At 35.1% G+C, this 18,523-nt stretch overlaps 4 protein-coding genes across 5 annotated transcripts; 1 reads left to right on the plus strand and 3 right to left on the minus strand.

The window, feature by feature from the left end:
- Nucleotides 1-1,239: 1,239 nt before the first annotated feature.
- Nucleotides 1,240-17,516, minus strand: LOC109152355 (ethylene-responsive transcription factor ERF020). Its single transcript, XM_019299996.1, has 2 exons — nucleotides 16,702-17,516; nucleotides 1,240-1,270 (listed from the first exon to the last, which is right to left on the minus strand). The coding sequence occupies exon 1, from the start codon at nucleotides 17,201-17,203 to the stop codon at nucleotides 16,703-16,705; it is 501 nt and encodes a 166-aa protein (XP_019155541.1). The 5' UTR covers nucleotides 17,204-17,516; the 3' UTR covers nucleotides 1,240-1,270; nucleotide 16,702.
- Nucleotides 3,597-4,281, minus strand: LOC109152354 (ethylene-responsive transcription factor ERF022-like). Its single transcript, XM_019299995.1, has one exon. The coding sequence runs from the start codon at nucleotides 4,164-4,166 to the stop codon at nucleotides 3,630-3,632; it is 537 nt and encodes a 178-aa protein (XP_019155540.1). The 5' UTR covers nucleotides 4,167-4,281; the 3' UTR covers nucleotides 3,597-3,629.
- On the plus strand, nucleotides 9,941-12,191 carry LOC109152353 (40S ribosomal protein S5-like). 2 transcript variants are annotated; one of them, XM_019299993.1, is made up of 4 exons: nucleotides 9,941-10,137; nucleotides 11,038-11,309; nucleotides 11,629-11,832; nucleotides 11,934-12,191. In XM_019299993.1, the coding sequence occupies exons 1-4, from the start codon at nucleotides 10,024-10,026 to the stop codon at nucleotides 11,986-11,988; spliced, it is 645 nt and encodes a 214-aa protein (XP_019155538.1). In that variant the 5' UTR covers nucleotides 9,941-10,023; the 3' UTR covers nucleotides 11,989-12,191. The 2 variants fall into 2 exon arrangements, with proteins under 2 accessions (XP_019155538.1, XP_019155539.1); XM_019299994.1 differs by lacking the exon at nucleotides 9,941-10,137 and adding an exon at nucleotides 10,887-10,914 and having other exon boundaries at nucleotides 11,000-11,309.
- On the minus strand, nucleotides 12,744-15,882 carry LOC109152351 (37S ribosomal protein S9, mitochondrial). Its single transcript, XM_019299991.1, has 4 exons — nucleotides 15,237-15,882; nucleotides 13,621-14,061; nucleotides 13,302-13,382; nucleotides 12,744-13,102 (listed from the first exon to the last, which is right to left on the minus strand). The coding sequence occupies exons 1-4, from the start codon at nucleotides 15,817-15,819 to the stop codon at nucleotides 13,011-13,013; spliced, it is 1,197 nt and encodes a 398-aa protein (XP_019155536.1). The 5' UTR covers nucleotides 15,820-15,882; the 3' UTR covers nucleotides 12,744-13,010.
- Nucleotides 17,517-18,523: the final 1,007 nt, after the last annotated feature.

Genomic DNA, 18,523 nt, shown 5'->3' on the forward strand with positions numbered 1-18,523 from the left:
TTATGTTATGAATCATAACCGAATTTTTTTTTATTTGATTGCTATAGTGTTCGGTTCAGTTCGAACCAAACCGTGGCCATCCCTACGTATAAACAATAATTTGTTGAACAAGAGAAATAAATAAAATATGTATTTTAAGGGTAAAAATGTCTATTTAATATTATCAGGGGGGAAAACCGCCACTTTTATAATAATTGAGGGGGCAAATGTGGATGCATGAATAACTCAGGGGGAAAAAGTGCTATAAGCATATAACATAGGGGGAAAAAGTGCCATTTTCCCTTATAAATATTACTTCAGTGTTTAGTTTGTTTAAGGAATAGAAATGAAATATATATATATAAAAGACATAATTATTTTTATTGAAAATGATATGTCATTTCAGACCTATTTCGTGAACAAAACGTGCCATAAGAGTTATAGGTAGAGGGCGGATAAGAGAATAAGAGATTATAGATAATGAAGCAAGATCAAGCTTAATAATAAAGGGTCAATTAAGCCATGAACTTTATTCGAAAGTATAATTAGGTATTTGACATTTACAAAATATAATGAGTAAATACCCAAAATGGTTCCTCGACTATAGCAAAATTCACAAATTGGTCCTTGACTTTTAATTTCAACCAATTAAGTCCTTAACTTTGCAAATTTAACACAATTTGGTCCTTTGTCTATTTGACCGTTTGTTGACTGCGTTTTTTTATGATATATATGTAATTTCATGGTCCATCGTCGGTTTTTTAAGGTTTCGGTTGCATTTCTAGACCGCACTGTTACATTTGAATCCACTGCCGGCACTGCACCCCATGCCAGAGAGATTATAGCTTTTGATAGATAGATCGCCGAAGTCCATCTATCGCCGAAGTCCCTGGAGTGGCTCTTCGAGAAAGCCGTGACTCCAAGCGATGTAGGCAAGCTGAAGCGGCTTAGGATCCCCAAGCAGCAAGCGGAGAAGCACTTCCCCCCTCAGAAACGGCGCTGTCACCTCCAAGAGCGTTCTCTAAGCTGAACCGGCTCGTGATCCCCAAGCAGCAAGCGGAGAAACACTTTCCCCTCCGAAACAACGATGTCACCTCCAAGAGCGTTCTCTTGAGCTTTGCACGTGAAACTACATATATATCCTCAACGATCGCGGTCAACAAATGGTCAAATAGATGGAGGACCAAATCGTGTCAAAATTGCAAAGTTAAGGACTTAATTGGTTGAAATTGAAAGTCGAGGACCAATTTGTGAATTTAGCTATAGTCGAGGGACCATTTTGGGTATTTACTCAAATATAATTAAATATCCAAATTTATAATTTTAGTGCATTTAAACCTAATATTTGGTAATTTATCTGGAATAAACGGTCATCAAAATTCTAGCGATAATTCTAACTATAAAAAAATTAACGACTCTTTGAATTAAAAAAATAATAATACTCCGTAATAATAATTAACAACTAACCCTGACTGGTCTTCTTCTTCACTGGAGATGACGATGGTCGTCGTATTTTTCATTAGAAAAGGCGGCCAAATCGGTCGTTATCTCTAGTTGAAAAGACAACCAGCTCTCCATTGGAGAAGGCGACCAGACTGTTGGTCGTCTTCTCTACCATAGAAGACGATTTATTTATTTAATTTTACGACCGATATGGTGGATAAGACTGGAAAAAGTTATTTGCAATTGAATTTTTTAAAGGTCGTGAACAGTGGTCAACGATCATAATTTTACCGATTTGTTATCGGTAAATCATATTTAATTGACTCATTTTTACATGTTTGAGTGTTTAATTGTATTTTTTTAAGTTTAAGGGTCTAATTGCATTTTCGAATAAAGTTTAAGGATCTAATTAACTTTTTTTTCTCAACTTAATAATAGAGTTTTATTCGATGTGACAAACTTTTCACTTAATAAGTGAATGAATTGTCAACTAATATTTTATGTAATGACACTTTAATCATTTTAAATGAGTGGTTATAAATTGATCTTAATCAGCAAAAAATTATAAAGAGATAAATCAACTCATTTGTAAGACCAATATAAACCATTATAACGAGAAGTCAAACTTGCAATCACATTGCCAATTAATATGAAAATGGTGAAGACAATGCAAGTGGTTGAGACATAAGAAATTGTCAAATTCAGAGTCACAACTTCAGCAAGCATGACATCATCTCCCAAGTATTTATATGTCAACATTATTTGCAGTCACATTAATTGGATTCGATTATGCAAAGGTTGCTTTCCAAATAAAGTTTAATTTACGCGTTGGAGTTTCTCACCGACGGATTATATATTATACTCTACCTTAGTCTTATTTTATATATAATAACATGTTCAATATTGCATTGGTTAAACCAAATTGTATCCTTTCAAAAAACCAACTTGTATATTCAATGACAAGCTCCGCGAAATACTATAAAAATCATGTGCAACAAACACAATTGAAAGAAGTATTAATAATGAAACTCATGATGATCTTATAAATAGGTGACACGAAATAATTCTTCCAAATGAAAGATTATGGGTATAATCTTATATATAGTACGAAAATCATTCACCACCACTCGACCACCTCTTTCAAGACATTTACGTTAGAATTATTATATATTGATGAGTTGACCCGTGACTCATGTTGAGATGGAGTTAATTAGATAACTCAACTGTCTAATCAAATAGTTTGAATTATCACAAAATTATAAAATAATAAAATAAGACAATAACACGTCTAATGTTCTTTAAATTGTAGTGTATTAGTGTCCATATGAAAAAGTATAATAATATTAAGCCACAACACTAATATTTTACATATAAGGGTGCTTCACATACAAATGTGCATGAAATCTCTAATTCCCATATGTACTAGACTTTGTCAACTTGTATTCAAACATCTTGTGATTTCCAAAGAGTGAACCAATATTCATTATATAGTATACACTACATTCAAAATAATTAAAGAGTTTACAAAGTCCTTGTTTTAGTATGAATTATTTATTAAAAATAAATACAATAAAGCTACTACTTCTATATAGGACAATTTTTGTATTTTTCCATCAGCCTATAAGAGAGTGTAAGATGGTGGACAATCAAGACAAGCACATAGTCTTCTGAAAAAATATTTAAAACTTTAAAAACTAAAAACATTTAGATTTTTATAATATAATAAATAGAATATGGTTTTACCACATGCATGCAATAATTGAGTAAGACCTCTTCAAACTTTCAAAGTCTACACTCCATCAACATCAATATAATTACACTAGTGAAAATTAAAATAAAATAAAATATGTAATTAAGACTCCTCTCAGTTCCCACCCCTCATTATCTTCTCCATGGATTATTAGGACTATTTGGTCCTCCTCTACTCCCCTAGCTAGGCTCCCACAAATGCTACATAGACTAAACTTGATTTAAGTTCGATCAAATATAACATAGACTAAACTTGATTTAAGTTCGATCAAATATAACCGCTTATTGGTTACAAAAGACAAAAATAATTGAAAAAACTATTAAAAATATGGTCAAATCACACTGATACAATATATTATCATAAGAAGTTGGATACCATCTCGAAAAATTAAATAGACAGATGACGAAAATATACTATTTTAAAAAATTGTCATTTAATTTAATCTTGACCCGGGATTCTAAGAATCCCAAATGGAATCAGTGTGCATTTCTACCCAATCCCCTTCTAAATCCTCTATTGATGTTCCTAATTCCATCCATATCGCACTAGGCGAGTCCATTGGCGTCTCGTTTATTGCCTCAATCTGACTTTTCGATAACCCCACCCTAACCGAACTCAACCCCGCCGCCGCCTGACCACCGCTCCCGGACGGTGTCTCCGCCGCCGCCGTGGCAGGCGGCCTCTTGAACCGCATTGCCGCCTCCTGGGCGGCCAGCCTGACGTCCTCGGCGCGGGAACTCGCGGGCTTAGGGAAACCCTCCACCAAGTCCGGGAAGTTGAGGCGCACGCCGGCGAAACCCTTGAAGTGAAACGCCGCCACGTCGTAGGCGGCCGCCGCCATCTCCGGCGTGTCGTAGCTCCCCAGCCATATCCTCGTCTTCGTCCCCGGCTCCCGAATCTCCGACACCCATTTCCCCCATTTCCGCCTCCTCACCCCTTTGTACACTCCCCCCGCCGGTGAGTGCCCGGCGGCACTGTTGCATGGCTCTTCCATTTTTCTTGGATCGTAATTAATTAAACTCCGGCTGTAATAATTTTGTGTGATTCTCAAGAAAATGCTTTTGGATTATATATATATAGAGCATGAAATGGCGGAGATGGAAGCTTGAATTGGTAGTGGATGGAGAAGAAGATGATGAAGCGAAGCGAGCTTCCACGTAGTTGCATGAAACTATGGATTGAAAGTGGATGAAAGTTGTATGACAGAACGACAATGAAAACCCTACCCAAAAAAAAAAAAAAACATTATTAAACGCCACGTAATCATGGTTTATACACAGACTTCTTCTAAAAGAACATGCCCAAGGGTGAGGTGTTTTGGTAAGTTATGTTGTGGGCTCCAATTTCGATTTTATAATAAAGAAAGTGGACTAGTCTGACTTTTGGTAAGTTGAAATTTTCGACCACCTGAAAGTGATCTTAAATCAAGTCGAAAGTTTTGTTCCGACTACTTTTGGTATCTGGAAAAACCTTTGTTGCTATTTCCGACCACGTACTTTTTGCTTTCAATTTAATTTAAGATTACTTTCAGGTGGTCAGAAATTTCATAATTTCCAGTAGTGTTAATTTGCCCTTGGTCGGTCCGGTGTGAACCGGGATTAGTCTGAGTATGACACGGGTTTAAAGGTGCATCCTACAGTTAGGGTTTGCTCAGGACAACTAGCTCGTGGTTTGACAAAAAAAAAAAAGGATGAAAAATGTTGAATTGTTATTTTATTTTGGTGAAAATGCCCCCGCTCAAGGCGGGTATTAACTAACCCTTCTGAACTTAGCAGCGCTGACATCCGTAGAAAGGAGCCCCAAGATGTTATCGGGTGGGCCTCTACAACGGTTGTACTCCCATCCCTGACCAAGATTTGTAAAGAAATCAGCACATGTGTGAGGCAACTCTCTTTAAAAAGGTATTGTATATATATATTAGTGCAAATTCACCTTCCCTTTCTAATGTTAGACAAAAGTTTGTTCAAGCATTTTCACCTCCATTTTTCAACTCAAATAATGTGTCTATTTTGATAATCAATTTCTCATTTACTCATTATTCATTTAAGCATACAACATATCAATTACTTAATTTCACTTCAAACAATCCGAATCCACTTTAACACAATCTAAAATTGAAAATGGACTTCACTAATATTTGTACCACAAAATAGCAATTTAAAATGTCATTTTATGCATATTTTTTCCAACTGAAAATTCCAAATTCGACAATGAAAGGTAGCTAGCTAGCTGGTTTGTCAAAATTTGTTCAACGGAAGACTAAATGGAGTGTTTTTTTTTTTTAAATGTAAATTGGTTGATCAAACAAAATTACAATTAAACACGTGGTTTTGCTTACCGACGTCGTACCTAGTTGCTTTGGAATATTTGGAGGGTCAAACCGCCTAGATTGTTAATTTGTTATACTATTTTATTCTATCATCGATTCACCCAAAAAAATATATAAACCACAAAGTAAAATGTTTTACAATATCGTACGAATACTATTTATTAGATCTATTTCATAAACTAAAACTCCATTCATCACTAAATTATTTTTTTACAATATGAAAAAAAAAAAGAGATTATTTTATACACTACTATATGCGTGTGTGAGATATCTTACTCTTAAAATATGTTTACGATAAGGATTAAATATATTGATGGTTTTTAATGTACCAAATATACTATAAACGAGACAATATGGAAAATAATATTCAAGAGACTATGGCTCGCAAAATGTCACAATTGAGCTACAAATAATGATATAAATTATTAATTAGGCCAATTGGCCTTGGAACCGTGTCTATCTTGCAAGGTGGATACGGTTCTATGTTCATAATTATTGAATTATATGTTCATAATTATAAAGCTATATATTAACAATTACAGAATTCTATGTTTATAATTACTGAACTCTATGTCCATAATTATAAAATTTTATGTTAATAATTTTTGAACTTCATATTAACAATTATTGAACTCTATAATCACAATTATATTACAGAACTCTATATTTATAATTATAGAATTCTATGTTCATAATTTTTGAACTCTGAATAATTATAACAGTTTTGGAACCGTGTCCACCTTAGGTCTTTGTCTTCAGTTTTTTTTTTTTTTTTTTTTTTTTTTTTTTTTTTTTTTTTAATAGTGGCATTTTGCAAGTAATTAAGTACCAATTTATGAAGAATACGGAAAAAAAAAAAAAAAAAAAAAAAGAGGAGAAAAATGTTGTGACTATTTACCTATTATTATTAACATGCTACTAGAGGTAAAATGGACTCAATTGCGTTATTATCAAATTCATGGATTACTAATTTTGAACTTTTTCGAATTTAACAACTCAAATGTTGTTTTCAATTAAATTCACTGGTCTATTCGACCTTTATCCCAAAAAGTTTTTAAATAATAAATAATTAGTATTTTGAATGACTTTTTGTTGTTGTTTTTATTTTTTTACGAACATTTACCTATGCTAATTTTTTTACAGTGTTATAAAATTTATTCTATTAGGATTAATTATGTGGCTCTACTATATGTTGCAACATTGATTATGACATGAAGAGAAAAAAGTAAAATAAAATAAAGATATGGTGTGACAGTGTGAGGCAACTAATTTTTTGACTTTGAATTAGTGTTAGGCCAGGGAGTAGCATTAATTAATGTAGTATTGTAGTAAAAATTATAATGGTGAGACAACAAACATATATGCATGCTTTGTTCTATGGTACTATTAATTGCGAAAGACAACTCGTTCGTTGAATGTTAGTTGAGGATGTGTTCGGTCGGTAATACGTTTGATTGTTTGGAAATTTCATATTATCGAAAGAAATGTTTAGTTTTTTGAGGTAATTTAAGATTTTTAAGAATGATTTTTGTAATTTTATACAAAATTAAAATGAAATTTAATAAAATTAAAAATCTTATTGTAGCTCCCATACAAAGATTGTTATTCATATTGTTGGTGAATTCATATGATAGTTGAAGGGGAGAAATCACAATTTTGATAAAATTTATAAATGTATTGATAATGAATATAAAATGTTAAATATACATTCTTATTAATAACTTAAATATTTAGTTAAAGTCAAATAACTTAAAATTGCACATGCAACTTAAATAACCAATTAATTACTCATTCCGTCACATTTTATATATTCTATATTTGATTAACAAGACTAAACTCAAGTAGTCACTTATAAATTTATTTTTTATAATATTTAAAAATTACCTAAAAGTATTATTAAATAAACGGATCGGACAAAAATGAATTTAAAATTAAATAATGCGTGTTTGAACAAAATAATTAAATCAATATAATTACTGAAGGGCGAACATATAATTTTATTTTATTTTTTTGCATAAGGTATCTAGAATCCTCGCCATTATAAAAATAATTCAGATTTAGCATTATTTATTTTTTTGTTTATTTGTTAATTAAAAATAAAATTAATTGAATCAATATGTTCTTCTTTAAAGAATTTCACATTCTTCCCCGTCAACAATTTAAAATAATCCATAGAAATTGCATAATAATAATAATTTTAATAATAATAATAATAATAATAATAATACTTATTATTATTATTATTATTACATTAAATTAAAACCTTATCCGAGCAAAAAATAAAAAAATTAAAACCTTATTATTAAAACTTAAAAGTTGATGGTTTTATTACAGCTGGATCTTAGTAGGACTCAAATGAAATAAGTCATACGTATGCCCCCACACTCCCATCACCGATTTTACAGAAATTGTATTTTTACTATTTTTACTATTTTTATTCAAAATCATATAGTAAATTCGTATTATGTTTGGTGAGGTTCGTATTTCACCATGCTAACAAATGAAAATGCCCAACAGCCAGATTCCTACCCACTACCACGTGTGGTCTATAATGACTCAGTAAAACTAGAGATTCTTGTTCACATATCACGTAAATTCATTGGATTTGTTCTTGGTAACAACATGTATTGGTGTTGTATTGTTGATCGAAATGTGTCATTGGAGGACAAAGTCCATAATTCTTGTATTAAAAGGTACAATTTTCGTATTGTTATATTAAGTTTATACACTATTAAGATGGGTCAATGCTTTTACTGAATTTGAACCAAGAACCTCTTATTTAGGAGAGCTACAGTTATGTCACTTGACTATAAGTTTTTTTCTTTATCCCAAAAAGAAATATTGGTGTTGGGTTGTAATAAATATATTTACTATATTAAATGTTGAGGTTATAAAAATTTGCTTTAGAGTTGTCAAAGTGATACCCGTGCCTAGATCGAACTCGCCAAACTGTCATGACCTAAACGAAAAATACTACATGGGCTCTCAAACCAATGCACAACATGTACGCCACACAAAATGCACACGTTACTGTTAGTAGTGCACAAATGTATAATATTTTTTTGAGTTAATACCCAAAATCATCTTCGACTATAGTGTTTTTCTCAATTTTGTCCTAAACGACTTTGGTGACTTAATGTAGTCCCAGAGTTTTGTGTTTTTATTCAATTTCGTCTCAGACTTTTGTTGTTTTGCTCAATTTAGTCCACCATTTGTTATTCCGTCCATTTGTTGTTAAATAAATAGACAATTAAGTAATTTTAATATTGGCATCTCTTTATTCATAGACATGTGAACTGCGAAATCTTTTTTTTTTTTACGAAGTACTCCCAGAATCACTTCTAAAGCTGCGAATATAAAATTTGATTTGTAGGTCTGAGAGTAACTCTGGGTGTAATTCGTGTAAGAAAGAGAGATTTCTCACTTCGCAGGTTGAAAGTAAAGAGAGGTCAATATTGATATTATTGAATTGTCCCTTTATTTAACACCAGTTTGACAGAATAACAAACGGAAGACTAAATTGAGCGAAACACAAAAGTCTGGGACTATATTAGGTCACCAAAGTCGTTTAGGACGAAATTGAGAAAAAACACTATAGTCGAGGACAATTTTGGGTATTAACTCATATTTTTTTTTAAGTACACACATTAAACCTCTAAACCCCAAATCCATAAATCATAAACTCCCAAACCCCACAAAATTGACCATACAATGCACAATCGACGCCCTACAACCAACGCACATCATAACATCATACGATGCACCGCACTAAGCACACTAATGCACACTCTCGCAACCTACGATGCACCACCATAGACAAATGCCATACAACGACCAAATTTAAAAAGCAGCATGATCCATAAGAAAACCGCATGCAAAGAAACTACGTACAAAATTACCAATCGTTATACCCTGCACCACGGCGCGCGCAGCACTGCGCGCCCCGCGCCTCCCAAAACGACGTCGTTTTGGGAGGCGCGGAAGGGAGTCTACGTGATTATGTGTATTTGTTCATATAATCGTGTGTATTTTTTTATACAGTTATGTGTGTTTGTTTATACAATTATGTGTATTTATTTATACAATTATATGTATTTTTTATACAGTTATGTAAAACGACATCGTTTTGCATTAGGGCGCACAATGCAATGCGTGCCCTGGTGCACGATATAAATTGCCCAAAACTACTATGAATTCAAAGCCCGTGATTTATAGATGTATGGGCTGCATTTGCAAAAAACAATAAAAAATATAAATAGATGTATGGGCTGGACTTTACGGGCCTTTCTTCACCTTCGTGATCCAGCAGGCCATAAGTCCATAACCAATCAAGGTACGTTAGTAATTTAAGAAATCCCAGAGGCTATTAGTGGAAATTCACACCACAAAAAACCCCTCAAACCCTAGGGTTTCTCATCCCTTATTATTTAATCACTCCGACAGCGTCACGCCTTCTTCTACAAACTCCACTCCCCCTCACAGAGAGAGAGATCGCGGCTGTAGTAGCGGCAGAACCCCGAAGATGGAAGCGGAAGCAGTAGCAGTACCGGTGGCTCCGGCCAGTCTTCTTCCTCAGGAAGAAAAGGCTCGCAGCGATATCTTGCTCTTCAATCGATGGAGCTACGATGATGTGCAGGCACGTTCTCTGAACTCCCCCTTTTCATCGCTCTAAATTTGTTATCTCTTGCGTTTTTCTGTGCTAGTTTTGCTTGTTTAGCTCTGTCATGTAGTGCATTTGTTGTTTGTGATGTACGATTTCTGTTCTAGTTTGCTTGTTTAACTCTGTCCTGTAGTTTATCTGTTGTTTGTGATTAAACTGAACTGGATTTGCGATTTCTGTTATAGTTTGCTTGTTTAACTCTGTCATGTAGTTTATCTGTTGTTTGTGATTAAACTGAACTGGATTTGCGATTTCTGTTATAGTTTGCTTGTTTAACTCTGTCATGTAGTTTATCTGTTGTTTGTGATTGAACTGAATTGGATTTACGGTTTCTGTTCTAGTTTGCTTGCTTAGCTTAGCTCTGTCCTGTTGTGTATCTGTTGTTCGTGATTAAACTGAGTTTGATTTACAGTTTTGAACTGGAAAACTGTTGGATATTAAGTTAGAACTTGGAAAATGTGGAGTTGATACCATAGATTTAAGAATTAAGTAAAAGAATAAATTGAAATCGGTTATGAATAAGCCAATTTGCAGAGCAAGGGCGTTGAACTAGTATAAATGGCGCTACTTGCATTGAAGGTTGGCGAAATGAATTTTTCTTAAATTGCGATTCTCCGTGCCTCTCAAATCATATAAAATTCATTTTGATCAGGTCTCGAACAAGTCGCTACATTTAAGTTTCAAAGCTTGTAACTATACATTATGTTTTGAATTCAGAGCCTGTGATTTATAGCTGATCGATGACTTTTTTGTGTGGCTGTGCTTGTAACTGACTATACATTATATTGAAATTCAAAGCCTGTGATTTATAGCTGATTGTTTTTTTTTTTTTTTTGGGGTGGCTGTATCTTCAATGGTTTTGTTTGTTGTGTGCAGGTTAATGACCTTTCTGTTGATGATTACATTACTGCTACATCTGGTAAGCATCCTACCTACACTCCCCACACTGCTGGTAGGTATCAACAGAAGAGGTTCAGGAAGGCCCAGTGCCCTATTGTGGAGAGGTTGGTTAACTCATTGATGATGCACGGAAGGAACAATGGTAAAAAGCTTATGGCTGTCCGCATTGTGAAGCATGCTATGGAAATCATCCATTTGCTGACTGACCAAAACCCAATCCAAGTGATTGTGGATGCTGTCATCAACAGGTTATTGGATACTATAATCCTTTCTTGCTGTAGTATAAATTGTTCTGTTCCATTGTTGTGATGCTCGAAAATTTAAGATCACCATGTGTTCTGACTCCCAAGTGGTTTAGTAACTCCTTAATTCCTTATATACCTGAAAGTAATTAGGGTTCAAGATTTTTGTAATTTGCTTATCAAATGCATATATCATTGTCCTTCAAGTCTAGTTACATTGTCAACCAATGCTATTATTTAGTTTTCCAATTCATTCATTCAGTGTTGATGTTAGTTCTTTCATTTTTATTGTTCATTTCTGTGACACATTGCTATTTAAATGCAGTGGACCAAGAGAAGATGCTACCCGTATTGGGTCAGCTGGTGTTGTGAGGCGTCAAGCTGTTGATATTTCTCCACTCCGTCGTGTCAACCAGGCTATCTACCTATTGACATCAGGTGCCCGCCAAAGTGCTTTTAGGAACATAAAGACAATAGCAGAATGCCTTGCTGATGAACTCATTAATGCTGCCAAGGGATCCTCAAACAGGTAAATTCACCTTTAGATTGTTTCAACCATTATATTTCTACTACAAGTGGATGTTTTTCCTGCACAATATGACAATCTTTTCTCTGGGCATTTACTTGCAGTTATGCAATCAAGAAGAAGGATGAGATTGAGCGTGTAGCCAAGGCTAACCGTTAGAGAGTTTCTCAAGCCAAACTGCTCCCTCCCATGTTTCGCCAACATTGTGTTTTGCAGTTTTGTTGTTTTATTATTACCATTAAGGATTGTGGACAAATGTTTAGAGATTTTTAATGCTCATGTTTTGAGTTAATACTGGAGTTTGATGAATCAGAATCTCAGAAATGCCTTAAAATTATGTTTTTTTTTTAGTTTGCTATCAAGTTTGCAAATTGTCCTTTTTCCCTTTGCTTTTAGCAATTATGCTTCTTTCGTAGCCTAAATTTATATATGAACGTATAATTTTATGTTGCATAATTTTTATTTCCATGCTTTATCATTGTAGTATTAATTGTACCAATAGTAGGAAGTATATGAAAAATATTTCAATAGTCTTTGAGATGTACCTTAACTAGTCAATTTTATGAGATCTTTACAAAAGATCAATATAAATATCAATACAAATTATTAAAAAAAAAAAAAGAATAAGGGTTAAATAAGTTATCGAATTGCACAAAATAATATAATCATTTAAAAAGGCTACTATTAGTTGTAGATTTTAGGTTTTTTCTCATAATAAATTTATTGTGATCTGATTGACCCTTATTCCTTACAAAAATTTTGTTTACTTCCGTCAGTTACTTATACAATTTATTGATTTACTGTGATATTTTGTTACTTTGCTCCCCTAAGATGGCTTACAGAACAGTAGTAATGGTAAAAAAAAATAGATTCTTTCTAAATAACCAAGGAAGACGCTTGAGTCTTATTACTATAGACAGACAACCTTAACTCTGGAATTGCATTATTGTAAATCATTCGCTTGTCCATATAATCTAAGCACATTACAAAATTTTTAAGACAACCTATGCAGAGGCCACATATATAAATTGGCTAACTGTCTTCAATTTAAAGAAAAAAATCAGTGTATCAATGCCATGAGGGAGATTGAAACACACGAAAAAACTACAAGAAAACTGACTGCTGAATCCAAAAGTGAGTTCTTTATGTCCATACAATATTGAAACAACAGACCGTAAAGCTCAACGTTTAACCCATTGGAAGCTCTTTCTCGCTTTCGCTCTACCAGGCTTTTTCCTTTCAACAACTCTCGAGTCTCTTGTCAAGAAACCACCTGGGAAAATGATTAAACGACGCCCCTTTAAACGCTAATCTAAACAAACTGATGCACGTGGAACTATTGTTTTGCATTGTACTTAATTATGTATGGTAACAGATGATACGGGCTATATTGATTGTGAAGTAAATATAAACACAATGATATACTTAGTAGCATAGCTCAAACTAACGAGGTAAAAGAAGAGTGTTTATACCTTTCCGGAGTGGAGGGCGCAACTCGGGATCCCATTTTTGCAAAGCCCTGCTGACGCCCAATTGGATTGCACCGACTTGACCTGTTTCACAAATCACAAGTACTTCATTTTTCAACTCACGGGAAGTATAATAGAAATGGCAAACTCGAAATAAAACATTAGATGATCTAACAAAAAGATATTTCATAATTAATCTCTACTCAAAGATTAGACAAACAAAATTTGGAAAAGGGAAGCATACAAAGAATTTGAATTTTAATGGCACTATGACAACATAAAATGATAAACATATAAAAAAAAGTGCGCATAGGCTACTCACCTGAGACACCGCCTCCTTTTACAGTACACTTGACGTCCCACATACCCAGAGTCTTAGTTTCAGAGAAAGGTCGAAGAAGGTTGGCCCGATGATCAAGCATTGGAAAATATACGTCAAACTCTTTGTCATTTACCACAAATTTTCCATCACCGGGCTCAATCCAGACTCGGGCAATACTGCATTTCCTCCTTCCCGTGCCATAAGACCTTCCCTTTTCATCTACTTGTCGTACTCGTGCCTTAGCAGCTTCCTCCTGTTTCTGTCGTTCTATTTCTGCTCTACTCGATTTCATCGTACTTCTTTGGTAACGCATATCTTCTATTTCGTGTAGAGGGGGCAACCCTTTGATGCCTTCAAAGTCTTTCAAAGCCATCAAACTATCTAGCATATCGTCAGTGATTCCAGATGCTGCAATAAGATCACCAAATGCACGGTTTGGACCTGCAAGCAAATACACATGGCACTCTTGTTATGAGAAAGAAAAAACTATATACCAAGCTTTCAACTTCGATTATGTTGCAGCCTAGATAAAAATGCTCGAAAACAATATAGCAACAAATGTATTCCCTCTACCAGACATCCTTCTCAAAGAATTCTGCTATTAAACCTGATATGTTTAATTTTTGTATACAAAGACACAATAAAGAATTATAAAGCTGATAGAAACATTTGTGTGCGTAGGAATGGGGGCTAAGCTATTACTAAAACCATAATAAAAGTCGGGCATAGGGTCAACCTAGAGACCGGCTAAGCCCCTTTTCTACACATGTCCCATGGATTTGGGTCTCTTTTCCCCCACCCGCCACATATGCTATATGTAAAAAAAAATGAAGGCCCTTTTTGGTAAAATAGTTAGCCTATTAGCCAATTTTGACTTATTTCACCACTATTAGCTCTTTGACTTGATTAAACAATCGATATGAGTGTTTGATTAATCAGCTTTTTGCAACAACTTATTGATCCAAAATGCTGCTCAAAGTAGTTTTTTCAATCAGCTTTTTGAAAAAGTCATTTTGAAAGTAATCAGCTATCAGCTAACATCTAATTTACCAAACACTTTTCTACAATCAGCTAATGTTATCAACTAGTCAAACCCACTAATCCAATCAGCTAACAGTTATCAACTAACAGCCATTTACCAACACCCCCAAAGGCCCTAGGAGCACAAACTATGCGATTGAAATATTGAATAAACCCTCCTCTACCTGTTGCGGGTCAAGGGCACCTTCTTCACACAGTATATCATATTCAAGAAATATGAGCAGAATAGACGTAGGATTGGCTACTGCATTCAATATATAACGCGAAGTTCCCAACCCGAAAAGTATCACTGACTGAATAAACTACCAGCACAATGTATAAATCACCTCTAAAGTGTCATTTAGCTCGAAAAGTATGGCATTTCCCATAACCTTTCTGGATAGCCTAGCAAGACCACTACTTTTTCAGTTCAGCAAACAACTACAGAATACCAAATGTGATTCTTGCAATATCAAGCATTTAAGCATCTAAAATTCATAACTCTTACCATGGTTACATATTGTAAAGCTTAAAAAATTGGAGTCTTTAATAACAATCATATATATACATAATGAGAAAGAAGCTAAATTAATTACCTTTGAGAATAGGAGTGAGGGCTTTCTCTTCCAACTCAAGCCGCTTTTCCTCCTCCATCTTCTCTTTCTTCAACCTCTCCTCCTCCTCCGCGTTAAAACTCACAATCTCTTGCTGCTCTTCTTCTTCTTCTTCCCCTATATCGAACACTCTCTCCCCGCCCTCATCCACCAATGAGCTCCACGCCTCGTACCCCGCCGCCGTCGGCCATTCATGGTCCTTCCCGCCGCCGCCACCCGCCGCCATTCCACTAGCCTTCTCCGGCAACGCGTCGCCCTCCCCCTCCCAATCCCTCAACGAAGGGGTATCATCCGGTGGCGTTGTTTCGGCTCCCTCAATGTCCTCCGAGAACACGGATTGCGTTTCTGAGGAGAGCTTCCAGAAATCGGAGGGCCCAGAGGGCGGAGATTCGCCATTGTTGTTTGTGGAGAAGAATTGGAAGGTCCTGGGGACGAAAACGGGGGTGGGTGGAGAGATTGGGGAGCGGGGAAGGAGGGTTTTCGGGTCGGGAAAACGGGTATTGGATGAGATTTGGGTGAGTAATCGGAGATGTGATGATGATCTGGAGATGAAGCGAGAGAGCATTGTTTAAGACCAGAGAGAGAGAGAGAGAAGTGGAAGAGAGAGTAAAGAAGAAAGTGAAAATGGAGAGGGTTTTGGTCGTTTTGGAGGGTTTAGTCTTAAACCCATTAAGGTTGTTTTGGATACTAGGCCCGTTAAGGATGTTTTGGATTAATAGGCCCATTAAGGATGTTTTGGATTAACATGCCATTAATCGCAAATTAATAGGCCCATTAAGGAAACGTGCTCACCATGCGCATGGTGAACATGTGGATAAATCTATAATTTTTAAACTGTAGAAATTATGAATCTACTTTATAGAAATTATGGATTTATCCCGTGTTCACCATACGCATGGTGAACACAATTTCACAGCATAACTATTGACCATCAATATTGTTTGTTTTTAGAATAGATTCCATGGCAATTTATATTTGGACCCTGGATCAAAACGATACAAAATTTATTCTTATAAAGTATAGAATTTCATAACAAAAAATACAAAAATATAACACAAGGTACAATCTTTAAATCTCCATATCAGTTGTTCCACCCAAAAGAGGTGCCTGCAATTCAACAATGAGATTAGTTACTGTGTTCAACGGTGAAAACCTTAGGTATAACACAAGGCACAATAACATGTTATATATTTATTTATTTTTCAAATTTGATTTAAGTACAAAATTTATGTTTATAAGTATAAATTTTGCAGACACATAATTTTTTTTTAATAGATGTAAATCTTGAATACATATATGAAGGAATTGGGGATTAAACATGTGACTTTCTAGTCAACTTGGCATGCTTTTACATCAATCGACCGCGAATTTCCTTCATGTATGAGTATATATATTATAATTCAAAATTTCAAATAAGAAATTAAAATTATTTAACTTGTAATTAACTTCTAAAATAAATAATCATCAACTGAAATACTCAAAGCTTGAGCTTCTTCACTAATTCCGCTTCCTTCTCGCGATGATGAACAACACGGCCTCTCCGCCCACCGGAAAACCTCTTCCGCCGCCTCGCCACCACCCCATCTATTCTCCCCTCCGCCACTAAACTCCACCGCTTGCGGCGGATGTAGCAGGAGGTGTTGCTGCGCGTCGACGGCCATGCCGGCGTCGGAGGCGACCTTCTGCACCGACCGCGGCGACATCCCCCGTCCGACGCCGGCCGGCGGCATCAGAGTCGGAAAATTTAGCTTGTCCAACGACGCCGTTTCTCTCAGGCAAACAGACGCGATATCGTGCGCCACCGCGGCGGCCTCCGGGGTGGCGTAGGTTCCCAGCCAAAGCCGGTCCTGGGTGCCCGGAACCCGTATCTCCGACACCCATTTCCCCCATTTCCGGCGGCGAACGCCTCTGTATCTCCTCTGCGACTCCTCCCCTCCGGCGCTGCTCATTTCCACCGCGTAATTCCAATCAAATTGGTCAAACTACTTTTGACTTAGTAATTGAAATATTACAAGTTTGACTTTCTGCACAGTCGCCTATTGATCTTATTAATTTGAATCGATCAGTAGACAATGGCTGATTTATCTTCTTGTGGTTGATTTGACCGAAAACTGATTTATCTCCTTGCCATTTGTTGTGTCTGAAAAACTGAATTTACTCCGTTATATCTTCAAATAGCAATTACGAGTTTCGTAGGAACTAAAATATGGAAAGACAACCTAAAATTGCCGGAAAAAGGCTGAATGGGATGAAGAACGATGATGATGGAGTGGCTGTAGTAAAGTCTAAGAAGATTTATGGCTATTTATAGGTTGAAGATTGAGAAAGTCAAATAGGCCTACTTGCAAGAAAAATGGATAAAATAACTTAAGGTTTGACCTTTGACAACATGAGAGCATGGGCCAAAAAAATACTCTTTTTTTTTTTTTTTTTTTTTTGATTTGTCAAGCTCAAGGTGGTGGGCTATGGATGCCGGTTTATTACGTCATTATGTATGTCATCACATGAAGACTTTAGACAGTCAAAGAAGACAACCTAGTAGTAGTAGTAATATTCAATCCATTCCAGGGGGCAAAGGCCAAACATGCAACTTGCAATTCATTTGACATTAATTTGTGGCTTTTAATTTGTTTCACTTTAGTGATATTTGACATTGAGGGCAGGGCAGGGCATTACTCCGATCCAAACAACATTGTATAGTACTAGTAAGTAGTTTTCATTAATTCTTGTACTTTAGACTCGCTTTTAATGCTAAGATGGAAGTTTAAATTCCACTATATATACGATTTTAATTGAATTGGACTTCTCAGGTTATACTATAGTTAGGGTTAAGATTATTGCGCGCAGAAGTGTATATATAGTTGGATCGATGTGTACCGTAATTGAAAAGTACTAGAGTATTATAGTTGCATTGATTGGTGGAAAAACAACGTTAAAAAAATGATTTCTTTGTTGCGTGAGGGAGAAATCGACAACATCCCGTACGATAGATTCTACCAATAAGGTGTTAGTAAGAATTCAACTTATAATCTTCAAGAAGAATTATTTTCAGTAAATCATTTATTTTGGGACAAAAAAGAATCTCATGTTTATTTATTTATTTCTTTTTGTTAAGTATGAACACCAGAGTAAATAGTATATATCAAAAGTCTTTCTAAAGGTCAAGGCATTTCATATATGATAAAATAATAATATTACTTTATTAATATAATATAAAGAAAATGGAGTATATAACATAGCAAAAACTATAATAAGTGTTTTTTTTTTAA

This window comes from Ipomoea nil, unplaced genomic scaffold (assembly GCF_001879475.1).
Source record: "Ipomoea nil cultivar Tokyo-kokei standard unplaced genomic scaffold, Asagao_1.1 scaffold2403, whole genome shotgun sequence".
Lineage (NCBI taxonomy): Eukaryota > Viridiplantae > Streptophyta > Magnoliopsida > Solanales > Convolvulaceae > Ipomoea > Ipomoea nil.

Bases quoted from the DNA above. Each gene is read 5' to 3' on its own strand.
- LOC109152353 (XM_019299993.1), top strand. From the start codon at position 10,024: ATGGAAGCGGAAGCAGTAGCAGTACCGGTGGCTCCGGCCAGTCTTCTT. The intron at 11,310-11,628 runs GTTATTGGATAC...ATTTAAATGCAG, and splicing joins GTGGATGCTGTCATCAACAG to TGGACCAAGAGAAGATGCTA. The intron at 11,833-11,933 runs GTAAATTCACCT...ATTTACTTGCAG, and splicing joins GCCAAGGGATCCTCAAACAG to TTATGCAATCAAGAAGAAGG.
- LOC109152354 (XM_019299995.1), bottom strand. From the start codon at position 4,166: ATGGAAGAGCCATGCAACAGTGCCGCCGGGCACTCACCGGCGGGGGGA.
- LOC109152355 (XM_019299996.1), bottom strand. From the start codon at position 17,203: ATGAGCAGCGCCGGAGGGGAGGAGTCGCAGAGGAGATACAGAGGCGTT.
- LOC109152351 (XM_019299991.1), bottom strand. From the start codon at position 15,819: ATGCTCTCTCGCTTCATCTCCAGATCATCATCACATCTCCGATTACTC. The intron at 13,383-13,620 runs GTGAGTAGCCTA...TTTGTGAAACAG, and splicing joins AAAAGGAGGCGGTGTCTCAG to GTCAAGTCGGTGCAATCCAA. The intron at 13,103-13,301 runs GTATAAACACTC...TCATTTTCCCAG, and splicing joins GCGCCCTCCACTCCGGAAAG to GTGGTTTCTTGACAAGAGAC.